Genomic DNA, 23,050 nt, shown 5'->3' with positions numbered 1-23,050 from the left:
ATAGCAAAACACTTTCTTCTGAACACTTTCTGATTTACATTAGCATTGTGCAAGTTACATACGTTTTTTTTAAAAACTTTCCAATTTACATTAACATTGTGTAACTTAGATATGTTTTTGAACTTTTTCTAATTTACATTAATGTTGTGTAATTTACAAAACATTTTATGCACACTTTTCGACTTGCATCAAGATTAAGTTGCATGCATTTTTAGAACACTTCCTGATTTACATTAAGATCATGTAAGAACATACCATACCTTCTTCTGAACACCTTCTAAACTGCATTTTATTTTAACAAGCTCTTCCTTCCAGTAGCTATCTCCTTTATTTTCAAGGACCACTTTATATGCCTCTAGCCTAGAATATGATTCTTCAAGCTTCTTGTAATCAAATGTTAATTTGTCATAACCACTCTTATACCTGAAACCCAAAATACCCAGAAAGTTACATTAACACAATATCATAGAAAGCTCATTAAAAGTACTAAAAATAGAACTATTTTTACTTCTGAGTAGATGATGCACATATAGTAGTAATGTATTAGCTTTTAGAACACTTTAAAATATTCCAATATAAACTTCACCTGGTGTAAAAGCACATTACTGCCTCATAAACAATAAGATATATATTTCATTCTTACAATGCAGGTGAATTGAACTTCATGTTTGAATGGTAAATTGAATGTAAAGACAATTTAACAATGAAGGAATCTTCATTATTGATTGATAGTACATGTGACTTTACTTCATTATAAGACTGACTGTTGTTGTTTGAAATTAAGAACAAATCTACACAATAGGCTATTTGTGCTCTGTCCATCATGGGTATCAAAAACCCAGATTCTAGTGTTGCAAATCTGCAGACATACCATTGTGCCATTGGGGTGCTACAACACTGATAATCTTGAAAAAAGGTTTCTTACATTGCTGTCATAAGATTTTATGTACTATAATGACTGACATATTGTACGTGACCATTAAGAAAAACAGCATTCTTATCAGGGTTTTTTATGATGCATATGCAGCTGGCCTGAAGAACTCTGGTCAGTGAAAGACTTTGCTAGTAGCAGCATGTAGCACATAAGGAAAAAAGTCACAGAGGTCCAGTTTAAAATTATTACCAGTCTTATTTTGATGTGGTGTCACAAATTACTGAACAATATATCAGGTTACATTAACATATGGCATTCTATAATGTAATAACCTTTTCTACTGTTAAAATACATAGTTAAAATAGAGAAGGTATAGTAGCATTAAGTACAACAATGAAATAAATCTCTTTGAATGATCCTTTCACCTTCCAAGTACAATAAGTATGTTATTTGCAAAGTGAGTGCTTTCAGGAACTACACTTCCATCATACCCATAGTCTTGGATACTTCTGACATCAAATTAGATGATTTCTAAAACTTGAAGTCAAATAAATCTTACTTCTGAATTTCTGTTTCTAATGACTGAATCCTAGATCTCAAACTGCTGCATTCTTCTTTCATGGCATATAACTCTGCAGAATGTTTATTACTGTCAACCGTTGAGGTTTCAGTACTCCAAAGCTCTTCTAACATGGTCTTGAGTTTTCCTGAATGATTGAGATAAAATACAAAGCTTGATCCTCTTAATTTCTTTATACAATTCACATGACATTTTTGGAATATTTAATTGAGCTGATGATAAACAGAAATTAGGAAGTTGAGAGACTCTGGCAACTGTTAAACTAAAAGCTCAATTTGAATAAATAAAATAGCTCTCACTAACTTACGTAAACAGAATTTGAACTTATGTTTTGCAATATTGAAAGGAAACTTCTTTCACTAAAACCAACTTTTCTTAATATAAGTCACAAAGTTATGTCACTGAGAGTGAATCCACATATAAACAACAGGTTGTTTCATTGTAATTTAAATACCAAGAAACATTTAAGCTGTTATCTCACAGGAAACGTGTTAAAATTTCTACAGAACCATCCAAAAAACAATCTCAGTATAGAAAACAAAGATTGAGTTCTCTGCTTGAAACATTTCGAAACATGTTGCCAGTAAAACTAGTCTCACAACAAATTAAGTAAAGTTTATTTTTCTCTATTAACGATGGCATAATGATTTGTCACTCTTGTTTATATCTCAGTAAAGCAAGAAGCTTGGAGGCTAAATGTTTGTAATATAAGGGTAGAGGGAAAATCTAAAATGGACAATTCAGGAGGAAGAAGTGTCATGTGGTACACAGAAGATTAAAGATTTATTTATTTAAGAAATTAAAACTTGTGTAAGATTAAAACAAACAATAAACTACATTCCAAGATTATTGACATACATTCATAATAATATTTAGTTAGATTTTTGAATCTAACTTTGTAAAAAGATTATGAAACTGAAGTAAATTATTTGTAGCTAGCAACTCTAAAACACATTTTGCTTCAAGGTTGTTTCTTTTAATCACAGCAGCGATCAATTTTTTCTTCTTACTTTTTAGGTGGTCTGTTTCATTCTGACTTTGTTTTGCATTTTGCTGAGTATCTTGGAGGTGTTCTGGATTTAGAAAAAGATATACACATCTTGTCATAACACAGTTAAAAACATTCCTATAACTTAATGGCACACACACTAGGAACTTCTTGGTGGATATGACAATGAAAGAGCTAAACACTTTAAAGTATTTATTCTTTAATTAAAAGAAGAATTTATTCATCTATACAATCCAACAAGCAATTTAACAAATGTATGATAAACAAACAATATTATACAGAATACATACACTGTCAGATAAGTTAACTAACAAATACTTACTTTTGGTTTGTTCTACAGTAGTAGTTAGTTTCTGTTGAACTTTTCTCTCTTCATCAATAAGAACTAAATACAAAGGAATTAATAATAAAGATGATTTATTTTACTTCTGAAATAACAGAATAACATGAACACCTATTTCAAGATAAATAGTAATTCTTCTACAATTAAAAAAATTTTTTTAAACATAAATATGTATTTCTTCAAAGCTGATTTTTGTAATAAACCCTATGGCTTCAAACTAATAATTTTCTTGGAGATCATAAACATGTAGTTTTCAAATTAGTGACTTTCTCATTGTTACTAGAAATAGAACTTCATTTAAAATCTTCAAAGTCCAATGTCTATACACAAAAAAGTTTAAAAACCTACCTCTCAAACTGCTAACTTCCTCCTGTTTTCTCATGGAGTCCTGTTCCAAATTAGATATTTTATCCTTTAAAATGATCACCTGTTGCCTGGCATCTTGCAGCTGCTCTTCAGTTCTAGCCAACTCCACTAAAGATAAAAATCTTAACTAAGACCTTAACAAGAAAACTGGAGAGAAATAAATTTCCAACTCAAATAAGAATGAATCCTGATGTAATAACGATGTAGAGTTGTTATGGAAACAAAGGAGTATTGTGGAATAAATGTCAACATTTTCATAAATTGAAAATGCATTTCCACTGACAGCTATTACTATTTTTTCTTGCTTGCTCCATTCTTTTATACCCCACTTTACTGACCTTGGAGATATGTTCTCTATCTACATCAATGTACCTTCTATCCTGGTACTGTATACAGACACTCTAAATAATTTTATCACTTTTTTCAGATTGACTCTCTCCCAGTGTCTTTCACCAGCTCTTTGTGGGGAGGAAAGGCAGAAGAGTAGAGATAAGTATTATTGGAAATATATTTTCAATTTAGGAAAATGTTAACTTTCAAAACATACTTATCTGCTGACACTTACAGCTAAAATCATGAATTAAGATGGAAGGGATGGTGAGGGCATTATTGATACAGAAAGTGTTTGCACAGATCAGGAGCATACTAAATGGGGGCAACTACACTACCTCCAGAACAGTCATGCTTTTCACCTGGAACTTAGTTTCTGTAACAAGGGTGGAATAGTACATGAGTAATTATGAGTATAGGTCAGTCCAACCAGATAGCTGAGGTTCCTCAACTCATGAAGGCTTGACACCTATATCCTATATTTGTGGCTAAGGCAACTGAACTGCAACATTATATACATGCTTTTGATTGGTTCACAACCTATAGCCATAGAGTGATGTGGTCTGAACCTCTGGAATCACGACAGGAAAGCAAGCAGCACTGAAATAGATAAACTTTCTTCTGCACCTGAAGAAGTCTGAAAGGCAACACCCAGACACAGAATGATTGGATTGGGTATGACTTGCTCACCCAAAGAAACAGAGCTCATTCAGTATGGAATTATGAATATTCATCCTCACTTACCAACTGAGTGGGCAAGGATATTCCACTTGCCCCTAGAATTATGAAGAGGACATGGAATACTGTTCAACCATGGATCTATGATGGGGCCATACCACATTTAGAATTATGAGTAAATAGTGGATCCTTATTATCAGCAAAGAACTGAACTGAGATTGATCAAAAAGAAGGACCAGGTACATCTCCACTGGAGAGCTGAGTGTCAAATGTAAATTGGTATTACGAGCAAGTTTCTGTATAGTATGGTGCTCCTCCTACCTACATTTGGGAAAAACATTCAGGGATCCATGTAGGAGTAGCATCAACTTTTCTTCTCCAAGGGCAGAGAAATCAACTCAATTACTCTGTAGGAAAACATCTCTGTCCACTACCCCAGTGACTGGAAAGTGAATGTGGTAAGGACTCACTATCTCCACAAGTAGAATCTGAGATGTGTGTGGGGAAAGAGGTAATGCACACTGGGGAGACCTGAGGAACAGTGCAATAAGTGAACCAAGTTCCTTATGTTTTTAAAAGTAAACTGATCCTGATTTATTTAATTCACAAAATCAGCAAGAGCAGTCAGAATCCCCTTTAGTTTTACTCACAATAGTCCATGAGTGGCAGTCCAGCATAGTATGGTAATACCACCTGTTGAGCTTCTAAGTGGCCTTATGGAATACTTCATTTCTACAGAGCTCGTTGCAACCAGTAACAACCAGTAATAGTGAAAAAAGTGGTTGTTAGTGCAGAATTACAATGATAAAAGCATACCTGCCTTGGAAACATCCACCACAAAGTGGGATCCAGTGAAAAATAATAAATAGACCCTAGAAATAAAAGACTTTATAAAGGGGAGGTGAAAAAAAACTTGCCCCCTCATTAGAATCTAATACACATGATCAAAACAGCTATTGGGGGTAGGCAAAAACCATAAGAAGAAAAAAAAACTGTCAGATTATGTAAATAATGTGAGAGAAAAGTTGTGTAAAAGATTCACATACCAGCCCGCACAATGTCCTCTAGTGAGCAATTCAAATGGGCAGCCAATGACACAGAATGTGGATCACATTGCAAAGCCACCTCATCAAAATAACTGGTGATAAATTATGAGAAACCAAAGGATCCCAATGAATAAATAGTTGATTCCTAGTACCTTAAAGGGAGTTAGCGTGAACCACCTAAGGGCCCTGACCAAACATAAAAATGACCAGGGTTGGAACAGTTGTAAGTGTGAGAAACAGCTAACAAAGAAATTGATTTGATAGATTTTTCTCTATCTTTGGCTACCAGAGTCTTTGGAAAGGTGGATTTGTTTGGGTATAGTAAGACATGTAGAATAATAAAAAGGCCTGTGCACATGCAGTTCAAACAACTCAGACTGATGACATTCACATACCAGCAACAAAAAAAAACTTCAGAAAAAGGTAATTTACAGAACAAGAGGCTAAAGACATGAGTAGATGATGAGACAACACATGTAAAACAACCTTAAAATTCTAGTTAGAAAACTGAAAAGGTCTTTCAGGCTCAAAGGATGTAGAGAGATTTAAGCAGACTGGGTACCACACTTGGGGATTCAGAAACCCTCTTATGTTTAAAATAATGAAAAGTAGTATATAAGGATGCCTTATATAAGGCAACAGTAGAGAAAGCAAGACATTTTTTTTAAAAAAAAACTTGGCATAAAAAATGGAATATGGTACTAGGGTGAAGTGGGTTTAATTTCCTTTTGATACACCACTGGCAATAAGTGTGCCACTTCCATTGATAAATGGCTATAATGGATTTATGAAGAGATTTAGCCAAATAGAAAGCAACTTTAGAAGTTAAGCTTCTATGTCCTGCATAACTTTGAGATTTGGGATGTCTGGGTATAGAATTTTGGATCAGGGTTACCTCATTAGAGATGCCCAAAGAGAAAGTGGCAGAGGAGGACACTCTTGGAGATTCAAAAAAAGATGAAGCCATATTTGAGGCAGTCAATACAAAGAGTGGAACGACAGTCAGAACTCTGGGTAACAGATAAATTGGATAGGAGGCATATAGATGCAAACCAGTCTAGTCCTGACTGAATGCATCTGTTGCTAAAGCCCAAGGATGAGGTATCAGGGACCAAAAGGCCTGTAGTTGGTAATTTCAATGAGTGTCAAAAGTCTTGATCATTGGAAACCCAAAATGAGAGCAAATCCACTGCAAAACCTCATGATTTAGCATTCATTTCAGTCAGAAGAATTGAGTTGGGCTGAGACAGATGATCTGTTAATATACTCATTAATCCTGGAACATGGCAAGTCAGAAGGCTAATAATAATAATTTAGAAATGAGCCCATAGAGAAGATCCAAAATATGAAAAAGATTCAGAGAATGAGTGCTCCCCCTCATGTAAAGTATAAGATAGCAGTAGGAAACTGTCAGAATTAATCAGGACAATTTTCACTTTAAAAGTAGCAGACTTTGAACTGTCACCCACTGGTCATTAGTGTTTTGGAAGACTCCTCACATCCACCTATATTCCTTGGAATTCCTGACCTTTGATATACACTCCCATCCCTGAAATCAGTGATCTGTAAAAAGATGAATCATGGAATGATGATGCAGTTAAGGAACACTGATGGTGGTGTTACTGTGAACCATCCACTACTTGAGATATAAGATGTTGCTCCTGAGCAAAAATGATGGATGATTCAGTGGATTGAAGTTCATGATCCATAGGTCACACAGAGACAACCGAAGGAATCACACATATAGTACTCATCTCAAATTAAGAATTTGAGGGAGGCCCATATCCCCAAACGAGAGAGAACCATCTGTACAGTAAGAGAAGAAGAGGCAAATAAAAGCCTGATGGAAGTCAACTGAGCTTAACTGAAGTATGTGTTGAAAAAAAAAAATACCCATATCGATAAGGTATGGACCAGGTAGAGTTGGCAAAAGAATCTCTTTCTCAGCTCTGATAAAAAGGCTTGCCTTTGTGGTATTTGAAATATTGATCTTGATGTGAGGGTCTGCCAACTGACAAGATGGTGCCAGCAGTAACTAGTCATCCACACAATGATACATGCATATGTCTAAAGAATGAAGGCAACATGAAAAAGGTCTGTTGCTCTGTAGAATAACATGATGTAGATACTACACAAAAATGGTTAGTTAGTTAGTTTAGGAATTTCGCACAAAGCTACTCGAGGGCTATCTGTGCTAGCCGTCCCTAATTTAGCAGTGTAAGACTAGAGGGAAGGCAGCTAGTCATCACCACCCACCGCCAACTCTTGGGCTACTCTTTTACCAACGAATAGTGGGATTGACCGTCACATTATACGCCCCCACGGCTGGGAGGGCGAGCATGTTTAGTGCGACGCGGGCGCGAACCCGGGACCCTCGGATTACGAGTCGCACGCCTTACGCACTAGGCCATGCCAGGCCACACAAAAATGGAGAGCCCTAAACTGCAGAACCCGACTCTTTTGCTATGTGAACATGTATATACATTTTGGTAACATTGAACTTTGTCATCCAACGACTTGGTGAAAATTGCCATTGTACATTAGGAAAGAATGTCATCATGAGCTGAGAAGGATCCAAAAATTGCTTACATTCATCAAAAAGAAATGCAGCACACATGTGCATTTAGATAGCAAAGTGAGCATGCATTTCCAGGATACACAAAAACTGAATATTATTAGAATAGATATTTTAAAATACTACTTGCAAAGGTATGTTTTCAAACTATGAAAAAGGTTCAATTTTTTGTACATATTAGTGCAAATATAATCTTAAATTTTCAATCAATTTTAGAAAACTACTTGCTTCTATTTGACAGAATGCTAAAATATTTAAATTACACAAGTTGCCATGACAACAGTGTGTGATTAAGAGATAGACAGATACACATTGTTTTATAGTATTTTGGCTATCTTTTAAATGGGTGTATAGAGTGTATTTTTTTTATTTATCCTTACTTTTCAACTGAGTCACTTGATTTTCCCTGTCTTTAGTCTCTTGCTGAGCTTCTTCCATCAACTGCTGAAGCTGGGACAATTCTGTCCGAGCTGTGAAATTTTGAAGACATTCAAGTTCTTCTAAAGGAAGAAATTTCAAAATAATGTTGACATTTTATAATGTTTTGGATACATTACACACTACCTAACACAAAAGAGTACTACATAAATACAGAATTTTTTTCTTTTTAATGTAAAAGCACTTTGCTGCAGTGTTTGTGTTAGTTTTGAACATCACCTACTAGAAGATGCACTTTTTAAAAGCATATTGGAGGATTTGTCTCAAATTACTCCAATTGTAAGAATTCCTACATAAGAATATATCAAGACATGATTATTTTCAGTTATGTCACACTAATAAAACACATCATCAATACAATATTACATGCTTTTATTCTCTCTACCTTTTAACAAAGCAGCTTTTCCTCTACTGTGTATTTTTGTTTCCTTGCTTCATCCAGAAGCTCCGAGATAGATAATACTTTAACCAAAAAGTTTTGTTGTGAATTATAATTCTTTGGCATGATAATATCTACTTAGTTGATTAGAATCATTGAAACAACACATACCTTAGGTTACTGCAACTAGCATATCAAAACAAGATGCACAATAAAGGGTTTCAGTTTCTTACTACAACAGATTATAACACATCAAAAGACGGGCTTAAACAATAGACTGTTAGTTTATATTACTGTAACAGATTATAACACATCAAAAGAGGACATAACTGATATCTCAATTTTTTAGACAGATTACAAATTATCAGGTTCTCTCTTTAAAAATACAGAAAATTTTAATTTTAAAGACTCCCTTTTTCACATAATGAAACCACACTTACTGATTTTACTTAGAATAATTAGTTACTCCAATGTGAATATTGGAGAATTAATGTTTACTATAATTCTGAATTTACTACAAGTATCCTTATACAATATGACAAGCTTTTAGTAAATGGGAAGTTTGTTGTATAGAAGTAAAGCAGAATTTTTTGATAAAGCATTTTCTAAATTAAAGATTTGTCTGTATATTTATAAGGTAAGACTGACTCAAATTTATCTGAGTGTAAGGTGATTTTTATTTTATTCCTAAATCTCTGGAGCCTTCTACCTAAATATCAAAAGTCTATCTTGGGTAGAACTTATATTTTTAAGTCTTACTTTTTCTACCCTACAAGATGTGAAATCAGGAATACAACTTTTCCATCATTTAGAATGACTGTAGTTTATGACAGAAATTTATAATTATTTATCCAAAAAGCATTAGGTGTAACCTTTTCACATATGCATTCATTTAATTGTATTGTTTTATTGCTCTTGCATAACAAATAAAAAAAGCACTCAGTTTGTGAAATTTTCATTAATGTAAATAAAATAACATATAACCTCCAGATAATTTTTTAATTTTGCATAAAACTACACAAAAGCTATCTGCACTAGTTGTAACTAATTTAGAGTGATAGATTAGAAGGAAGGCAACTAATCACCACTCAAAGCCAACTCTTGGGTAACTGTTTCACCAACAAGTAGAGAGATTGACTGTCACATCGCACTGCTCCCATGTCTGACAGGTTGAGCATGTTTGATGATGGGGATTTGAACCCATGACCCTAAGATTATACCAGACCTCTTTCCAGAATGAATCTTTATTTTTTCAATATTTGCCGTTACAGCTTTGCAAGGAGCTAACCCACAAGGTTGCTAATCCAGTTGAAACAACAATTGACATTCATTGTTTTTATACACAGTGATACATGTATATCAACATTAAATTAACTGAGGATTTTTCCAATTTAGTTTCAAGTGGATTAGAAAACTTGTAAATTATTTACAACTAAAGAAAATAAAAGAAAGTTGTAATAGCAAAATATTATGCAAATAAAGATAAATTCTGAGATATAGTACATTACTTTATTTAAGTTAACAGAAAAGTATCTAACTACATAATGCACAATCAGCTCATCTGTATATTTTGTTAGATAAGAAAAAGTAAAAAAATATATTTCTCCACAAGTTTCCAATTACATCTGGATCTTGTACTTCTTTGCAATCAGTCTCCATGAGAGTTAGCCCTAATTTTCTGTAAAGTTGCTATTAGTATTTTACTGAATATTTATTCATTTCAAATATTTAACTTAGAACATCAAAGGAAATGATGTCCTCTAATTATTATTATAATTTAAGTGGCTTTCTTATTATCTCTTTCCATAGAAGTATTATTTCCTGCACATGCCACAAGGTTTTATTAAGTTACATTCTACATTTAATTAAATTACTTTATCAAAGTATATAAATAAACCTGGATAAAAAAATGTAGCTAATAACACAACTTGAGTTTGTAATTTCATAAGGAAATATTACAAAAAATCCTCAATTTTATGTGACATTTTCTTTCTAGGTTATTCCCTTTTTCTCCAAGATATATGAAATGTTAATCACTTGTAATATTGTTATTACTCATACAGAAGAATTTTTATAGCCTTCAATCATATTTGGTCACAGAGAACAGAAGATCAGACAGAGCTCTGCAAGAAATTGCAAGTGCTTCTTTCTGACATTTAATACTATATCATTTATAACTGCTATAAAACCAAAGTCTTAACCTATTAAATTACATATTATATTATACTATTTTCTGTATAGAGAATGTCTGTTTCACTTCAAGTTCAGATTTTGTCCTCATAGGAAACTAATCTACAAGCTTAACTGAACTTATAATGGTGTAGTAAAGTTATAGGACATTGTCTACTTTAAAAAGAAAAAGAAGATCCAGTTAAGTACTATATTCATGTTTTTCACATACACTGTTTATTTAGAAGTTAATGCATGGAAACTACAAAGGTCAGTTTGGGGTCACACTCAGCCAATTTGACCAGGCTCATAGTGAAAGTGTTAAATTATAAGTGGTTTAAAATAATTGATTTGGCTGGTTGAGAAGACTCAGCATTAGCAAAGACAGAAGCCAAGTGTATAACTCAAGACCATTTATTAGGATGAGCTAGAATTGCAAGAATTTCACCAAATTAAAATATTTTTGATTGATTATAAATAATTCAATTTAAAATTTCAGAAAGAAGTACTAACTGAGAATTTAAGATTAAAATATTTCCTTTGAAATTAAAAATTTGAACTTGTATAATATTAAATTTTAAATTATAAACTCTTCTATTGTCAAGTTTATTGAAATGCATTGAAAATAAAGTTTTTAAATTAAATTTTGAAGGTAAATCTGTAACAGGTCATGATATGTTACATATGTGCATTTGAATACCATGCAAACAGGTCTAGTGCATTGTTTAAACAGAGTTTTAAAGAAATTTTATTTTTATAACAACAGTTCAGGCCAATAGCTTTCTCTGTTTTCTGATTGAGTTGTACTTTTTTGTCTAGTTGTTCTTACTTTCATTAGAAATATTGCTATTCTATTTAGTATATAAAACGTTATTTTTTGTTTTCATTATTAAACTTTTATTTCAGAGATTGTTTTGCATTGTTAACTTATATATTTAGGGACTAACTGAAATCTCTTAAGCTGGTCTAATCTCATAAGATATTACTGGAATTACAGCTTAAAATATTGTTGACAGTGAAAGTACTCAACTAATAAAGCAATTCATTCTAACCTCTATATAACTAGAAATGTATGAAAAGTATATTTAAATAGCTGTACTTATTGCCAATTTTGTTTTACTTTCAATATTTTAAGTACACAACTTGCTCTGAGCAGAAGTTAATATTAATTACATACCACATATCTCAGTTAACATTCTTAGTGACACTCATTAACATACTAATAATACAGTGGATATTTTATCTGTGCATATAATGTGTCTCTAACTTTATCCAAAATTGTTGTTGCCAAACTAAATTAAAAAAAGTAAAACAGATTTAGTTAGAGAAAAAACATGAGATTTGTATAATACTTTCAGAATGGCTTCAGATAAGTTATCACATGATTTTGTGAAATCTTTAATGGTATTATCCTCAGCTCTATCTATGAAGGAGAATTTGGTACTATAGTTTAGTGTAGTTCTCAATTTAATGGAAATATATGTTATTTTATTTTAGATACTGTATGCAACAGATTTCACCTAGGATATAACATATGTATCTTGTACACAATAAACTTCAGACATTAGAGAACTGACAATACCTACCTCTTGTACACAATCAACAAAATTCAAACATCATTTACAGACCTGACAAGACATTCAATCTTATACTGAACAATTTATGTCAGGAAAGTTGTAAACCTACAAACAACAAATTACAGACATCTACTAGGTAGATTATGACACTTCTTGTTCATACTTTAAAAAAAAAATTACATCATTTAAGATGCCAATAACTAGTATCTTGTAAAGAAATGTGAAGAGATGATGCATTTACATTTATATACGTCTTGTACATAACTAACACACTATTTACTTAAGTTTTAATTCCTTTATTTCAAAAGAAACCTCAAATAAAAATGGATAAACTTGAGTTTGATGCACAAGTTTATAAACTTTAAGTTTTCATCTCAGTAACATAATTACTTCTTTCTGTACACTTTTCTGTGTGTAGATAGAAAAGTGTAAATTGCTCTGTTTTTCTTTTATGTCCCTTACGGGATAGTGCAAGGAAAAAGAAATTTATTTGAACTCTCAACAGATGCCACACCAACTCTCTACACATACAGTTGCAATTTATCAGCCAATTATACTTGATTATTTGTCACCAATAAAAATACCAAATTCTCAAATACCATTTCCCAATAGTTATTTTAAAATTGGCACATAGACTTCCATAAGTAACTTATCAAATGCTTGCTTGCTTCCATGCTAGAACTTTAACATTATTTTTCACCTATAAATATTTTAGTCAGATAAAAAATTGAATTTTATTTAGACTTCAGTTTTACACTTTATTCAGTTAATTATGTTTTAAAATGCATATTAAAAGTTTAATCATTTTTCTTACAATACATGTCAAACTGCCTTGTTTTACCAGGTTTAGTGTAGTAGGCAAATGCCCCATTGTTCTGACAATACTAAAGTGTTGCTGTTAAGTCAGCCCTGAAAATACTCATTCACATGTTTGCTAAGTTACCTCCCACACCTGTAGACACACTGTTTTACAATCTTCTTATAAGGTGCCTTGTCAAATGCTTTCTGAAAAACCAGACATACTAAACTTACATCCGTATCATCATGTACATAAGCAGTAACCTCTTCAAAGAATGTCAAAAGATTAATAAGGAAAGATATTCCCTTAGTGAAACATGTTCACTATCCAATGAAATTCTAAACTTTGTTAAATGACTTTGTAAAGCATCTTTTAACAGACTTTCCAAAACGTTTGCCACAACTGATGCAAGACTAAAGGGTCTATAATTATGCTCTTTGTGTTTATATGATTGACAACTACAGGGTGTTTGGAAAGTCACTGTGCACTTATATATTTATTAACAGACATGTTTCAATATAGAATACAGGAGGTAAATATAAATGACATTTATAAACAATGTTGAAAGTGACCCCCGTTGGCATCAATACAGGCTTGGATCTTCTTATTTTGTTTCTAAACACCGCTATCAGTTGCTGGCTTGAAATAGACTGAATAAAATATGATTACTAAACTGCACAGTGACTTTCCGAACACCCTGTAGTATTTGCTTGCGCTAATAAAACATTTTTCAGTTTATCAAGCTCTCATTTTGTAAGTGTTTATGACTTATAATTACTTTTAAAATGATTCAGTATATGGCAGGTATAAAAATGTAGAGTTCTAATAATGCAATATGCAGTAAACAGCTGACATTACATTTGTTAAGAGTAAATGTGTATTTAATATTATATACACCAGGAAGCAAAAACTTCTATCCATAACATTGATAAACAATAAAATTAACTTTATACATAAAACAAGTACTTGTAATATTTATGTAGGCAATAAAATTTGATTATGCAAAAGCGTGAAACTGAAAGTATTTCATACATTAGAAATAGAAATTGTACATAAATAACAACACAAACATTATTTACCTTGCATTTTCTTCATTTCTAGCTGCAACTTGTAGCATTCAAATGAAGTGTCATTCTCTTCATCATCATTACTGCAAATAAAAGCTAGTGACTCATCACTTGTTCTTTCTTTTTTTGTGGTTTCTAGTCTCTCCCTAAGGAATATGACTTCTCCTGTAATAAATAAACCACTGTATTTTAACCTAAATTTTTTACTAAATACACATACAGCAGAAACACTGTATACTGAAACTTTCTGACAGGTGATACCTATCTACCTTTTTCTATACAACACATTGAGCTATATGAAACAATCAAATGCCATATAATAAAAACTCTAATAATACTAAATAATCTTGCCACTTGTACAAACTAAGCCACACAACACAATCAACTACATACTAATGTCTAATAACAGTGACATAAAATTATCTTGTTATTAGTGCAAAGAAGTTATGCAATACCAAAAATTATCATGTACCTATTTTACAAAATCTATGCTATTCACATTTACAAACTATGTTATGCAAGACAATCACTTACTATATATTAAAATCAAATAATACTAACTTATCTTGTCACTTGTATAAAGTGAATCCTGCAAAAAAAAAACAACTAACATTTTAAAATATAATAACCTTACATTATCTTGCTCTTTTACAAATTGAGTCATGCATGATTAAAAACATTCACATCTTTATGTAATATGTTACTGTGACTAAACATCTCAAAAATTAATCCTAATCTTAACATGTAAATAATAGCACTTTCTTTACAACACTATCAAATTTCAAACTACAAATGTTTTGCAACTAATTTCTCACAATGAGGAAAATCAAAAATTTTATCTAATAAACAAAAATCTTACCTTTTAGTTTTTCTATTTCATATTCACTCTTTAGTTTTTCATCTTCAACTTCATCAAGTTTTGCTGTAAAACAGATATTAATAGTAAATTAATTATTAAATTCTCACAGTGGAAATAGATATCCAAATTACATGAAACATAGAATAAAACTATTAAATAGCACCGGCTTAAAAAATTCACTATTTGGTTTAGTTTTTTTTTTGTATGTTAATTTCCAAAATAAGTACATCCTTTCACTTCAGAATCTAAGTTATATTCATCAACATACTTAAAGTACTTTCTTATCAATTACTCAACTTATTTTATTTATGTGCATTGTTTCAATAATATAACTTAAAAATAATATTCAATAAGTCAGAATTATGCTCATCTAAATACCTCACTAAACCTAACAATGCTTGTCTGATGTATTGATAAAAAAAAAAAAAATTTGTAGCATTCAAACAAAGAATTTAACACAAACATTTTCAGAAATGAAAATAATGCTTAAAGAAATTTTAAAAAATCCTAGATATCCATGATTTGTTCACAAAACCTTTAAACATTCCACATTTTGTTCTCAATTGCACTAGGGTCAATTGGTCACTTCCCCATGAAACTACTTTATTCATTATACATTGCTGTAAATAGTTTATAACATGCTCTACTCAATGGTATTTAAGTTTCACTTTTAGCTATTTCTGAAGCTGAACTTCATTAGCAGTTGTTCAGTCATCTGTTGTAACATTATAAAAAGGTGAAAACCTAGAAGCTGTGATAAGAAAATTTAGAGTAAGAGAAGAAGAATCACATGAGAAATAAAACATTTATAATTACATTCTAAATGGATGATAGTTTCATAGCAAATACAAAACCTATTTTTGGGATGAGGAGAAAACTTCTGAGAAATGGATAAGTATGCTGTTTACAGGTAAGACTTGTAGAAGCTGTGTAGAAATTACAATTTAGAACTTTCATTTTTTTTCTTGGGAGGAGGAGGGATTTATATTAAATAACTGAAATAAGAAAATCTGTAGTTGACATCATGAGAAATGGGTCCGTGAAGGTTTGTTTGTTTTGAATTTCACACAAAGCTACACAAGAGCTATCTGCACTAGCCATCCCTAATTTAGCAGTGTAACACTAGAGGGAAGGCAGCTAGGTCATCACCATCCACTGCCAACTCTTGGCCTACTCTTTTACCAACGAATAGTGGAATTGACCGTTACATTATAATGCCCCCACAGATGAAAGGGCAAGTATGTTTGGTGTTACGGGGATTTGAACTCACGACCCTCAGATTATGAGGAGAGTGCCTTAACTACCTGGCTACATAAAATGACAAAACAAGAAGTCTAAAATACTGGAGATAAACTTCTGATGCAAAATCTGAATTAACAATTTTACTAAAATTTGAAAAGTACTCACCAGTGCAGAAAAAGGTAAAAATTGATTAACTATATTAAGTGTACATAAATTATTGAAAAAAACCCAAATAAACCCTGTTACACTGCTAATATATTCTCTAACTTGGTAATACATTTCATATATTTTATTATTAAATCCTTACTGCTATTACATCTAAAAAGTTACATAGTTTAAAATTAAACCAAAAAACAAACCATTCAAATTTTATACCATCTACTCCAATCTTAACCACTGAATAAACATCTCCTACAACAAACAAAAAAAAGAAATGGAAAAATGAATATTATTTGCTTACACGTTAGCTCCTGAATCTTGTTCCTACTTTCGACTAAGTCATTCTCAGACTTTTCTAAGTGGCCTGAAGTAAACAATTTCTTCTGAGAATAATGGTACTTATTTGTGTTAACAAATTCTAAAAATACAAATTCTGTCATATCGAAACAGAAACAGATTATTTTGTAGTATAATTAATATTTAAGTTTTGTGAGTTAAAAGTTTATAATTTGCTCAAAACAAACATGTAATCTTTACCTTGTTACAAAAAAAATATTAATCTTGAAATATATTTATAAAATAATTTATTTAAAACACTACTTTGTCAATAAACAATATTTAATGAAGAAAACAGGCTAATGCAATGGTATGTCACTGCAAATATAAGCCATGGGTCCATAAGTAACATGTTTATCCTCTATTTTTGTTCACAGCAAATCTAAATTATTCAACAGAAAATGTTGCTACAAGCTAACTTACAGTCTTTAACCAGAAAGGAGATTTTGTATGAATAGTTTATAAAAACGAAGTAGAACTAAAAAGAAATAATTTGAATGAAGCTTTATGTTTGCCACAGATTTGGAAGATTCCCACAGTTGCATATTTAAGACAGCACTGGACTCCAAATAAACAAATCGTAAACCAGTTTAAGGTGATTTAACAAAATGAAAGTCAGGGTCATAAAGAAGTATCTTCAAACTCCAAATGTCATTGTGTAAAGGTGGACATATTTTATAGTTCCATCAACAAGATGACAAGTATTTGAAGATGATGAAAGCGCACAAGCCACATAAAACAATACTCAGATATATCATTATAAGTTACCGTAAAGGATGTGGTTCCGTGACCAGCACAGGGCTTAAAGTGTTATAAATAAACAACAATTAAGAAAATAGTCCCAAAGGCAACATGGAACATGGAAATCATAAAAAAAAAAATAATGACTAGTATGTACTGTCTATAATGTAATAAAAGCATCCTGAAGTTACGAGTTTGCTGTTTTAGTGTGTATTATAATATATTTGTGTCAAAAAGTTAAATTCTATGTCACTTTACCACATTTTTGACATGAGTTACATCATTTCCAGTACTTGAAGCTCTTCTCTAGAATACTGAGATCTTGAGGAGGAGTTGCAATGTGATATCCATGTCAAAAAATGATTACATACGTATATGCAGTATTTTGAAAATGTTTTTAATCATGGAACTCAAACAATAAATTGTAATGCTCAAAAATCATTTTAGAAATTTAAATGCTCACATGCAGTATTGATTTAAATACAATTCTAAGTTGAATCTGAGGATAAGCCAAAGTTGAAAAGTTGGATGGTTGATTTAGTGTTTTATGGCCAAGTGCAGCTAGGCTATCTGTGCCAAACATCCGGTTAAAAGTTAAGTAAATTTAGTAAAATTCATAAAATGAAATTACGGTAAAACAAAAAAAAGTTTTAAAAAAAACACAAATAGCTTTAAAACCAATGTTTACATCTAGTCTACAACATTAATAGAAAAACTACAGTAATTCAAGTTTTAAAGGACTTTCTGTAGTGTAACTGTAATAATCATAACTCGCCAGGAAGATTAACAGCTAAGTACAAAAACCACCATCAGTCACCTGAAGTTGGCCTTTCCAGTCTTGGTTGAGTTATTTAATGTTATGGGCAGTTTGTAATTTCAAATCAAACTATATGAACTGTGATTTTTAAAAGGGAGCCACATTAAAAAGGTGTAATGTATAAATTAAAAATGCAAATGGCCTTTAAAAATCTAAAAACATCACCAAGGTGGACAGGGTCACCATCACCAATAACACTGTCTAACGTTACGGACAAAACTTGGGACAGAACATGCTTAAAATGGTGCCATTGTGTCGTGAATTGTAATGATGACAAGAAAGTAAAATGTGGCTTATTGTGATCTGAGTGTTACACAAACTACACATTGGTGCATCAGTTCCAAATAAAAGAAAACAATGAGTTAAAAAACTGTGACCAATGTGTAGTCAAGTTAGAACAACTTCCTCTTTCCGATCCTTACAGAAACAAGATGGCCAAAGTCCAATACAGGATTTTATTTGGCAAAGCTTGTTTTGACGTTGCTCACTGCAAGTCAACTGCCAGCTGGCATGGAAACAAGCCTTGAATACAGGACCATGGTCCATGTATGGAACAAGCACAGCAGTGATAGTGTCAGAGCAGATAGACTTAGCTGAAGAGTTGGTGAGCTCGTTCCCGTGAATACCAACATGGTCCGGTATCCAGAAAAACTGGATGGAAGTATATGTTAAAGAGAAATGGGCTAGTCGGTTTTGAATATCTGTGAGAACAGGATGTGAATTAACGTGAAGTGATTCCAGGGCCAGTAGAGAACTAAGCGAGTCAGTATAAATAGTGCAGTTTGAGTACTGCTTAGCTTCTATGTGATCCAGGGCAAGAGAATTGGTATACAGTTCAGCAGTGAACACAGAAGTTGCAGAGGGGTTTCTGCACGCTACCATCAAATCACAACAAACCATAGCAGAGCTCACACAATCACCTGATTTCGAACCATCTGTATAAATAGGAATGGAAGGATGGATCGAAAGATGTTCAGCAAATAGCAGACAGTATTTCCAATCAGAAGTATCTACTTTTCTGAGATGACTTAAAGATAGGTCACAACTGGGGACTGTAAGAAACCATGGTGGGATGGGCTGACCAGTGGATACAGCAATGTTATCCAAGAACAGACTCAATTCATCCAACTGCACCTGGATATGAAGGCCAAAAGGAGCAATGGCAGACTGACTGGTCTAAAAAAGTATGGCCCATCGAGGAAGGAGAATACAACCCCAGGTAGGATGCTTTGGAAAGGAACGAAGTTTTGAAGCGTAAAGACAGTTGCAAATGGTGGAGGTGCAAAGAAGGTTCATGAGACTATGTATAAGATCTGAACTGGGGAAGTGCAGAGAACCCCAGTGCAGAGCCAAAGTCCTTGATAATGAATAGGGTCTAGCATCTTTAAGACTGATGGTCTGACAGAGTCATAGACCAGTAATCCATAGTTGAGTTTCGATCGAATAAGAGCACAATATATCTTTAGCACAGAACGTCAATCCGCTCCCCAAAGTGGTGGAAGAAAGGACATGGAGGATGTTCACTGCTCTTGTACATTTGACCCATAGCTGCTTGATGTGTGGTATAATGATCAGCTTATGTTCAAAGATAAGCCCCAAGAACTTTCTCTCAGGGACCACAGAAAGCACAACTTCACTGATACAGGATCAGGATGAAAACCCTGTTGGCAGCAAAAGCGCATGCAAACAGTTTTAGAGAGTGAGAAGGTAAAGCCATTTGCTGTGGTCCACTTCAGTAAACAATTGATGGCAGTCTGTAGCTACCGCTCAATATACCTCATGTTCGACGACTGACATGAGATGTGAAAGTTGACATAGAGCCCATTTGCAACAGTAAGTTGTTCAGTGATGGCATTAATTTTTATACTGAAAATTGTGACACTCAGAACACAGCCCTGAGGGACTCCAAGTTCCTGTGGAAAAGAACGAGAAAGTGTCGAACCCACACAAACTCTGAATCTCCTGTCCATTTAAAATTTTTTAATAAAAATGGGCAAATGGTCACGTAACCCATATATATATGGAGGTCTCGCAAAATGCCATACCTCCATGTTGTATCATAAGCCTTCTCAATGTCAAAGAATATTGATACAAGATGTTGTCATTTGAGAAATGCATCTCTGATTAATGTTTCAAGTCGAATCAGATGGTCCATGGTGGAGTGCTGCCATCAGAACCCAAACTGGGTAGGCGAGAGGAGGTTTTTTGATTTGAGGAACCAAACAAAATGAGCATTAACCATCCTCTCTAAGATCTTACAGAGACAGCTCTGTCAAAGCAATTGGAGGGTAGTTTGAAGGAATCTTGGGATCCTTCCCAGGCTTGGAGAAAAATAGAACAATAGCCTGGCACCAGGCATCAGTAAAAACATTCTCCTGCCAGATATGGTTAAAAACAATCAGAAGAATAGCAAGAGAAGCAGGAGATATATAGCACAGCATCTCGTAGTGTATATCATCAGGTTCAACCAATGTACTGCCAAACTGATGAAGGGCAAGTTTGAGTTTCACCAGTGTAAAGGGACAATTACAGTCATAGAGACAATCAGCTTGGAAGGAAAGAGATAATTGCTCTGCCAGAGTCTTGATGGCTAAGAAGGGGGAAGAAGAAGTGCTAGATACTCAGCAAAAGCTTTCACATCAGCGATGCTCTGGGTATCGGCTACTTCTTAGCTATCAGAGATCAAGATCGAGAGGAGGACAGATTTACATTGCCCACTGACCTTTCAAATCTTGTCCCATATGACTTTGGAATTGGGGATAGAAGATACGCTGGTTGTGAACTTAATCCAAGATTCCTTCTGGCTTTGACGTCTTACCCATCGACCATGTGCACGAGCCTGCTGGAAAGCTATGTGGTTTGAGAATGTAGGGCATTTACAGAAAGTATCCCAGGCTCATTTTTGAGCCTTCCGTGCCATTTGGCAGCCAAGATTCCACCATGGATGAGGATATAGTGGAAAATGTGTCAAGGTTTTAGGAATACATTGAGCAGCTGCTTGTATAATACAGTCAGTTGCTGCTGCCACACAGTCATCTATTGATGGCTTACAAAGAATGGCAGGATCAAGTTCTGTAAGAGCAGTGAAAGAGGGCCAGTTTGCCTGATCCAGCTTCCACCAGGGCACACGGGTCGGGTGGCATCGACCACGGCCATTCTCTCTCAAGATTATAGGAAAATGATCACTGCCTCATGGATTATTGTCAATCCTCCATGAAAAATGGGAGAATAATGAAGGGGAGCAAATTGAGAGATCAATAGCAGTAACGGACTGACCAGGTACATAGAAATAAGTAGAAGAACCAGTACTGAAAAGAAAAAGGTTGTGATCAGAGAGCATACGCTCTACAGATCGACCCTTCCTATCAATATCAGCACTTCCCTAGAGGGGATGATGTCCACTAACTTCCCCCAGGATGAAAAAGGGAGACAGCAACTGTTCAATGAGAACATCAAGGTTTGATTGATTATATGTCTCTCCAGGTGACAGGTAGAGAGAACAAACAGTGATGGTATGACCAAAGGAAACACTGATGGCTACAGCCTCCACTGGTGCATTGAGTGGCAAAGACAGGATGGGCACATGCTGATCAACCAACAGTTCCACCCCTCCATGCCCTCGTCCATCACACAGCCTGTCATTTCTGTATAAAAAAAAACAACCTCTGAAAGGTGGCTGTATTGGCATGTTTCAGAAATGTTTCCTGTAATGAAAGACAAACAGGATGGTAGGAAGCAATCAGTGTTTTGATGTCATCCAGATTAGAATGTAAACATCGACAAATCCATTGTATCAGGGTGGAGAACCCTTCTGTTTACAACAGTCTTTTTTCCTTATTCAAGGGAGGTCTATCGACCTCCATGGATCCTGCCCTGGGTTGATTGGGCAGGTCTTTGCTGTTGGAAGGGGATACCAGAAACTGAGACTTGGGGTGAGAGAGGAAGATGAATCCATGGAAATGCCTGTACCTGGAACCAAAGGATGTGGATCTTGGGGTTTGGAATGTACATCAGGGACAGAGATATGTGTCGAAGTTGATTCATCAACTATTTTAACCATGGAGGTCAAAAGACTTTTCATTTGTTTGGAGAACGATTCTTTAGGAGGCACAGACAGATCTGTCTGCACTCCTATAGTAGCTGTGGAAAGAAGTGCAGCAGCATACATCTGAGATGAGGTAGTGGAAAGCAATTTTCGAGCCTCAGGTTAGGTAATGTTATGAATCGTTTTCAAATGCTGCACCTCTTTTTCTTCCAACCATTTAGGGCAAGAAAGAAAGTAGGATGTGTGAGAGCCATTGCACTTGATGCAATGAGGGTCTGTTTCACACTCATAGGCATCATGGTCCTTGCCACTGCAATGACCACATGTCAAGGAACCACGACATGACGTCTTCGAGTGACCAAATCATTGACACTGGAAGCACTGGAGTGGGTTTGGAATGTATGGCCATACTCTTCAAATAAGATAACTTGCCTTGAAGGTTATGGCAGGCAGATATGGTGATGTAAATGTCAGAATGGGGATATTGGCAGGCACCATAATTCCATCTTTGCAGGTGGAGATATGCCTCACTGCATAAACTCCTTGGGTGGAGAAACCAGCGAGAATCTCAGACTCTGGGATGTTCTCCAAATCCCTCTCAACAGTAACTCCTCATGATGA

At 33.9% G+C, this 23,050-nt stretch overlaps 1 protein-coding gene across 6 annotated transcripts in view; it reads right to left on the bottom strand.

Moving 5' to 3' along the window:
* Positions 1-23,050, bottom strand: part of LOC143250548 (uncharacterized) — an 88,849-nt gene that overhangs the window by 5,390 nt on the left and 60,409 nt on the right. For 3 of the 6 annotated variants that reach the window (XM_076501268.1, XM_076501271.1, XM_076501269.1), the window contains 9 exons: positions 16,792-16,923; positions 15,090-15,152; positions 14,243-14,395; positions 8,182-8,301; positions 3,155-3,280; positions 2,786-2,848; positions 2,465-2,527; positions 1,434-1,581; positions 261-423 (listed from right to left, as the gene is read on the bottom strand). In XM_076501268.1, coding sequence (XP_076357383.1) covers positions 261-423; positions 1,434-1,581; positions 2,465-2,527; positions 2,786-2,848; positions 3,155-3,280; positions 8,182-8,301; positions 14,243-14,395; positions 15,090-15,152; positions 16,792-16,923 — 1,031 coding nt within the window. The remainder of the gene's footprint in view (positions 1-260; positions 424-1,433; positions 1,582-2,464; positions 2,528-2,785; positions 2,849-3,154; positions 3,281-8,181; positions 8,302-14,242; positions 14,396-15,089; positions 15,153-16,791; positions 16,924-23,050) is intronic. The other 3 variants (XM_076501272.1, XM_076501273.1, XM_076501270.1) reach the window with 2 other exon arrangements.

This window comes from Tachypleus tridentatus, chromosome 5, assembly GCF_004210375.1.
Source record: "Tachypleus tridentatus isolate NWPU-2018 chromosome 5, ASM421037v1, whole genome shotgun sequence".
In the NCBI taxonomy this organism is placed as follows: domain Eukaryota; kingdom Metazoa; phylum Arthropoda; class Merostomata; order Xiphosura; family Limulidae; genus Tachypleus; species Tachypleus tridentatus.
Note: the sequence above shows the minus strand (reverse complement) of the source record. Positions and strands in the feature narration are given on the sequence as shown.